Genomic DNA, 8,058 nt, shown 5'->3' with positions numbered 1-8,058 from the left:
GTATGTATGTGTGTGTGTATGTATACTGTATGTATGTGTGTATGTATACTGTATGTATGTGTGTATGTATACTGTATGTATGTGTGTATGTATACTGTATGTGTTGTGTGTATGTATACTGTATGTATGTGTGTATGTATACTGTATGTATGTGTGTATGTATACTGTATGTATGTGTGTATGTATACTGTATGGGTGTGTGTGTGTATGTATACTGTATGTATGTGTGTATGTATACTGTATGTATGTGTGTGTGTGTGTGTGTGTTTGTATGCACAAGAATGTCTATGTGTTGGTAAATTAACACCTTGTTGCATAATAATAATCAGGTATTACTTGCGTGGTCTGCGTCGTCACACCTACTGGCATATAATGCGTATCCATCCTCCACGTCACACAAGGAGCGGAAGCTGGCTAGACCATAGTCTGTAATCTTCAGGACAAAGCGACTATCTACTACGCAGTTTGAGGACTTAAGGTTCCCGTGAGAGCCAATTATACTGCGATGCAGAAAACACATTCCCTAAAAAGACAAACCAGAGATAAGTCAGCATCCCCTGTCAGTGCACACAGCACTTATACAATCTAGTTATAGTGACGTGTACAAAACCGTAGCAAATACTAATACACAGATATGTGACACATCATCTGCAACACACCAAAATGTCTGTAGCTCACGATATGTTATACCTAGGTATTCTAAAGATACCAGGGTATATATTATACACACAGTATCTAATGACACCAGGGTATATTATACACACAGTATCTAATGACACCAGGGTATATATTATACACACACAGTATCTAATGACACCAGGGTATATATTATACACACACACACACAGTATCTAATGACACCAGGGTATATATTATATATTATACATGCACAGTATCTAATGACACCAGGGTATATATTATATATTATACATGCACATTATCTAATGACACCAGGGTATATATTATACACACAGTATCTAATGACACCAGGGTATATATTATACACACACAGTATCTAATGACACCAGGGTATATATTATATATTATACATGCACAGTATCTAATGACACCAGGGTATATATTATACACACACAGTATTTAATGACACAAGGGTATATATTATGCACACACAGTATCTAATGACACCAGGGTATATATTATACACACACAGTATCTAATGATACCAGGGTATATATTATGCACACACAGTATCTAATGACACCAGGGTATATATTATATATTATACACACACAGTATCTAATGATATCAGGGTATATATTATACACACAGTATCTAATGACACCAGGGTATATATTATACACACACAGTATCTAATGACACCAGGGTATATATTATACACACACAGTATCTAATGACACCAGGGTATATATTATACACACACAGTATTTAATGACACAAGGGTATATATTATGGACACACAGTATCTAATGACACCAGGGTATATATTATACACACAGTATCTAATGACACCAGGGTATATATTATACACACAGTATCTAATGATACCAGGGTATATATTATACACACACAGTATCTAATGCCACTAGGGTATATATTATACACACACAGTATCTAATGATACCAGGGTATATATTATACACACACAGTATCTAATGATACCAGGGTCTATATTATATATTATGCACACACAGTATCTAATGACACCAGGGTATATATTATATATTATACACACACAGTATCTAATGATATCAGGGTATATATTATATATTATACACACACAGTATCTAATGATATCAGGGTATATATTATACACACAGTATCTAATGACACCAGGGTATATATTATACACACACAGTATCTAATGACACCAGGGTATATATTATACACACACAGTATCTAATGACACCAGGGTATATATTATACACACACAGTATTTAATGACACAAGGGTATATATTATGCACACACAGTATCTAATGACACCAGGGTATATATTATACACACAGTATCTAATGACACCAGGGTATATATTATACACACAGTATCTAATGATACCAGGGTATATATTATACACACACAGTATCTAATGACACCAGGGTATATATTATACACACAGTATCTAATGACACCAAGGTATATATTATACACACACACAGTATCTAATGACACCAGGGTATATATTATATATTATGCACACACAGTATCTAATGACACCAGGGTATATATTATATATTATGCACACACAGTATCTAATGACACCAGGGTATATATTATATATTATACACACACAGTATCTAATGATATCAGGGTATATATTATGCACACACAGTATCTAATGACACCAGGGTATATATTATACACACAGTATCTAATGACACCAGGGTATATATTATACACACAGTATCTAATGATACCAGGGTATATATTATATACACACAGTATCTAATGACACCAAGGTATATATTATACACACACACAGTATCTAATGACACCAGAGTATATATTATATATTATGCAAACATAGTATCTAATGATATCAGGGTATATATTATACACACACAGTATCTAATGACACCAGGGTATATATTATACACACACAATATCTAATGACATCAGGGTATATATTATACACACACACACACAGTATCTAATGACACCAGGGTATATATTATACACACACAGTATCTAATGACACCAGGGTATATATTATACACACACAGTATCTAATGACACCAGGGTATATATGATACACACAGTATCTAATGACACCAGGGTATATATTATATATTATGCACACACAGTATCTAATGACACCAGGGTATATATTATATATTATGCACACACAGTATCTAATGACACCAGGGTATATATTATATATTATACACACACAGTATCTAATGACACCAGGGTATATATTATACACACAGTATCTAATGACACCAGGGTATATATTATATATTATGCACACACAGTATCTAATGACACCAGGGTATATATTATATATTATACACACACAGTATCTAATGACACCAGGGTATATATTATACACACACAGTATCTAATGATACCAGGGTATATATTATACACACACAGTATCTAATGACACCAGGGTATATATTATACACACACAGTATCTAATGATACCAGGGTATATATTATACACACACAGTATCAAATGACACCAGGGTATATATTATACACACACAGTATCTAATGACACCAGGGTATATATTATACACACACAGTATCTAATGATACCAGGGTATATATTATACACACACAGTATCTAATGACACCAGGGTATATATTATATATTATACATGCACAGTATCTAATGACACCAGGGTATATATTATATATTATATACACACAGTATCTAATGACACCAGGATATATATTAAACACACACTGTATCTAATGACACCAGGGTATATACTACACACAGATAGTATCTAATGACACCAGGGTCTATACTACACACAGATAGTATCTAATGACACCAGGGTATATATTATACACACAGTATCTAATGATACCAGGGTATATATTATGCACACACAGTATCTAATGACACCAGGGTATATATTATATATTATGCACACACAGTATCTAATGACACCAGGGTATATATTATACACACACAGTATCTAATGACACCAGGATATATATTATACACACACAGTATCTAATGACACCAGGGTATATACTACACACAGATAGTATCTAATGATACCAGGGTATACATTATATATTATACACACACAGTATCTAATGACACCAGGGTATATACTACACACAGGTAGTATCTAATGATACCAGGGTATACATTATATATTATACACACACTGTATCTAATGACACCAGGGTATATACTACACACAGATAGTATCTAATGACACCAGGGTATATACTACACACAGATAGTATCTAATGACACCAGGGTATATATTATACACACAGTATCTAATGATACCAGGGTATACATTATATATTATACATGCACAGTATCTAATGACACCAGGGTATATATTATATATTATGCACACAAAGTATCTAATGACACCAGGGTATATATTATATATTATGCACACACAGTATCTAATGACACCAGGGTATATATTATGCACACACAGTATCTAATGATACCAGGGTATATATTATGCACACACAGTATCTAATGACACCAGGATATATATTATATATTATGCACACACAGTATCTAATGACACCAGGGTATATATTATACACACACAGTATCTAATGACACCAGGGTATATATTATACACACACAGTATCTAATGACACCAGGGTATATATTATACACACACAGTATCTAATGACACCAGGGTATACATTATACACATACACAGTATCTAATGACACCAGGGTATACATTATATATTATGCACACAAAGTATCTAATGACACCAGGGTATATATTATATATTATGCACACAAAGTATCTAATAACATCAGGGCATATATTATATACACACACAGTATCTAATGACACCAGGGTATATATTATAAACACAGTATCTAATGACACCAGGGTATATATTATACACACATAGTATCTAATGACACCAGGGTATCTATTATACACATACAGTATCTAATGATACCAGGGTATATATTATACACACAGTATCTAATGACACTAGGGTATATATTATATAATATTATACACACAGTATCTAATGATACCAGGGTATATATTATATAATATTATACACACAGTATCTAATGATACCAGGGTATATATTATACACACACAGTATCTAATGACACCAGGGTATATATTATACACACACAGTATCTAATGATACCAGGGTATATATTATACACACACAGTATCTAATGACACAAGGGTATATATTATACACAGACAATATCTAATGATACCAGGGTATATATTATATATTATGCACACACAGTATCTAATGACACCAGGGTATATATTATATAATATTATACACACAGTAACTTATGACACCAGGGTATATATTATATAATATTATACACACAGTATCTAATGACACCAGGGTATATATTATATAATATTATACACACAGTATCTAATGATACCAGGGTATATATTATACACACACAGTATCTAATGATACCAGGGTATATATTATATATTATGCACACACAGTATCTAATGACACCAGGGTATATATTATATATTATGCACACACAGTATCTAATGACACCAGGGTATATATTATATACACACACAGTATCTAATGATACCAGGGTATATATTATATATTATACACACACAGTATCTAATAACACCAGGGTATATACTACACACAGATAGTATCTAATGAAACCAGGGTATACATTATACACACACAGTATCTAATGACACCAGGGTATATATTATGCACACACAGTATCTAATGACACCAGGGTATATATTATATATTATGCACACACAGTATCTAATGACACCAGGGTATATATTATACACACAGTATCTAATGACACCAGGGTATATATTATACACACAGTATCTAATGACACCAGAGTATATATTATACATACACACACAGTATTTAATAACACCAGGGTATATATTATGCACACACAGTATCTAATGACACCAGGGTATATATTATATATTATGCACACACAGTATCTAATGACACCAGGGTATATATTATATATTATGCACACACAGTATCTAATGACACCAGGGTATATATTATATACACACACAGTATCTAATGATACCAGGGTATATATTATATATTATACACACACAGTATCTAATAACACCAGGGTATATACTACACACAGATAGTATCTAATGAAACCAGGGTATACATTATACACACACACAGTATCTAATGACACCAGGGTATATATTATGCACACACAGTATCTAATAACACCAGGGTATATATTATATATTATGCACACACAGTATCTAATGACACCAGGGTATATATTATATATTATGCACACAGTATCTAATGACACCAGGGTATATATTATACACACACAGTATCTAATGACACCAGGGTATATATTATACACACGATATCTAATGACACCAGGGTATATATTATATATTGTATACACATACACAGTATCTAATGAAACCAGGGTATATATTATACACACACAGTATCTAATGACACCAGGGTATACATTATATATTATACACACACAGTATCTAATAACACCAGGGTATAAATTAAATATTATGCACACACAGTATCTAATGACACCAGGGTATATATTATATATTATACACAGACAGTATCTAATGACACCAGGGTATATATTATACACACACAGTATCTAATGACACCAGGGTATATATTATATATTATACACAGACAGTATCTAATGACACCAGGGTATATATTATATATTATACACAGACAGTATCTAATGACACCAGGGTATATATTATATATTATACACACACAGTATCTAATGACACCAGGGTATATATTATATATTATACACACACAGTATCTAATGACACCAGGGTATATATTATATATTATACACACACAGTATCTAATGACACCAGGGTATATATTATATATTATACACACACAGTATCTAATGACACCAGGGTATATATTATATATTATACACACACAGTATCTAATGACACCAGGGTATATATTATATATTATACACACACAGTATCTAATGACACCAGGGTATATATTATATATTATACACACACAGTATCTAATGACACCAGGGTATATATTATATATAAATATAAGTTTTCCCCAAACACGAGGACAAAAGCGGCTGGAGAATCATCCACGGCTGGTTCAAAAGAGTTTATTGAGGCAAGGTGCTTAGTACAAAAGGTGAGTGCAAAGTCTTAACACCTGACGCGTTTCGCGCATGCGCACATGCGCTTCATCAGAGGGTATATATTATATATTATACATGCACAGTATCTAATGACACCAGGGTATATATTATATAATATTATACACACAGTATCTAATGAAACCAGGGCATATATTATATAATATTATACACACAGTATCTAATGACACCAGGGTATATATTATATAATATTATACACACAGTATCTAATGAAACCAGGGTATATATTATATAATATTATACACACAGTATCTAATGACACCAGGGTATATATTATATAATATTATACACACAGTATCTCATGACACCAGGGTATATATTATATAATATTATACACACAGTATCTAATGAAACCAGGGTATATATTATATAATATTATACACACAGTATCTAATGATACCAGGGTATATATTATATAATATTATACACACAGTATCTAATGATACCAGGGTATATATTATATAATATTATACACACAGTATCTAATGATACCAGGGTATATATTATATAATATTATACACACAGTATCTAATGATACCAGGGTATATATTATACACATACACAGTATCTAATGAAACCAGGGTATATATTATACACACACAGTATCTAATGACACCAGGGTATACATTATATATTATACACACACAGTATCTAATGATACCAGGGTATATATTATACACACACAGTATCTAATGCCACTAGGGTATATATTATACACACACAGTATCTAATGATACCAGGGTATATATTATACACACACAGTATCTAATGATACCAGGGTATATATTATATATTATGCACACACAGTATCTAATGACACCAGGGTATATATTATATATTATGCACACACAGTATCTAATGACACCAGGGTATATATTATATATTATGCACACACAGTATCTAATGACACCAGGGTATATATTATATACACACACAGTATCTAATGATACCAGGGTATATATTATATAATATTATACACACAGTATCTAATGATACCAGGGTATATATTATACACACACAGTATCTAATGCCACTAGGGTATATATTATACACACACAGTATCTAATGATACCAGGGTATATATTATACACACACAGTATCTAATGATACCAGGGTATATATTATATATTATGCACACACAGTATCTAATGACACCAGGGTATATATTATATATTATGCACACACAGTATCTAATGACACCAGG

General features: G+C 32.0%; 1 protein-coding gene across 1 annotated transcript in view; it reads right to left on the bottom strand.

Moving 5' to 3' along the window:
• The window catches only part of LOC128650467 (atrial natriuretic peptide receptor 2-like), a 570,608-nt gene that overhangs the window by 137,123 nt on the left and 425,427 nt on the right, over window positions 1-8,058 (bottom strand). The window contains 1 exon segment of the mRNA XM_053704420.1: window positions 329-523. Coding sequence (XP_053560395.1) covers window positions 329-523 — 195 coding nt within the window.

The sequence above is a fragment of the Bombina bombina genome, chromosome 2 (assembly GCF_027579735.1).
Source record: "Bombina bombina isolate aBomBom1 chromosome 2, aBomBom1.pri, whole genome shotgun sequence".
NCBI classification, from domain to species: domain Eukaryota; kingdom Metazoa; phylum Chordata; class Amphibia; order Anura; family Bombinatoridae; genus Bombina; species Bombina bombina.
This window is presented reverse-complemented; position numbering and strand designations above follow the sequence as displayed.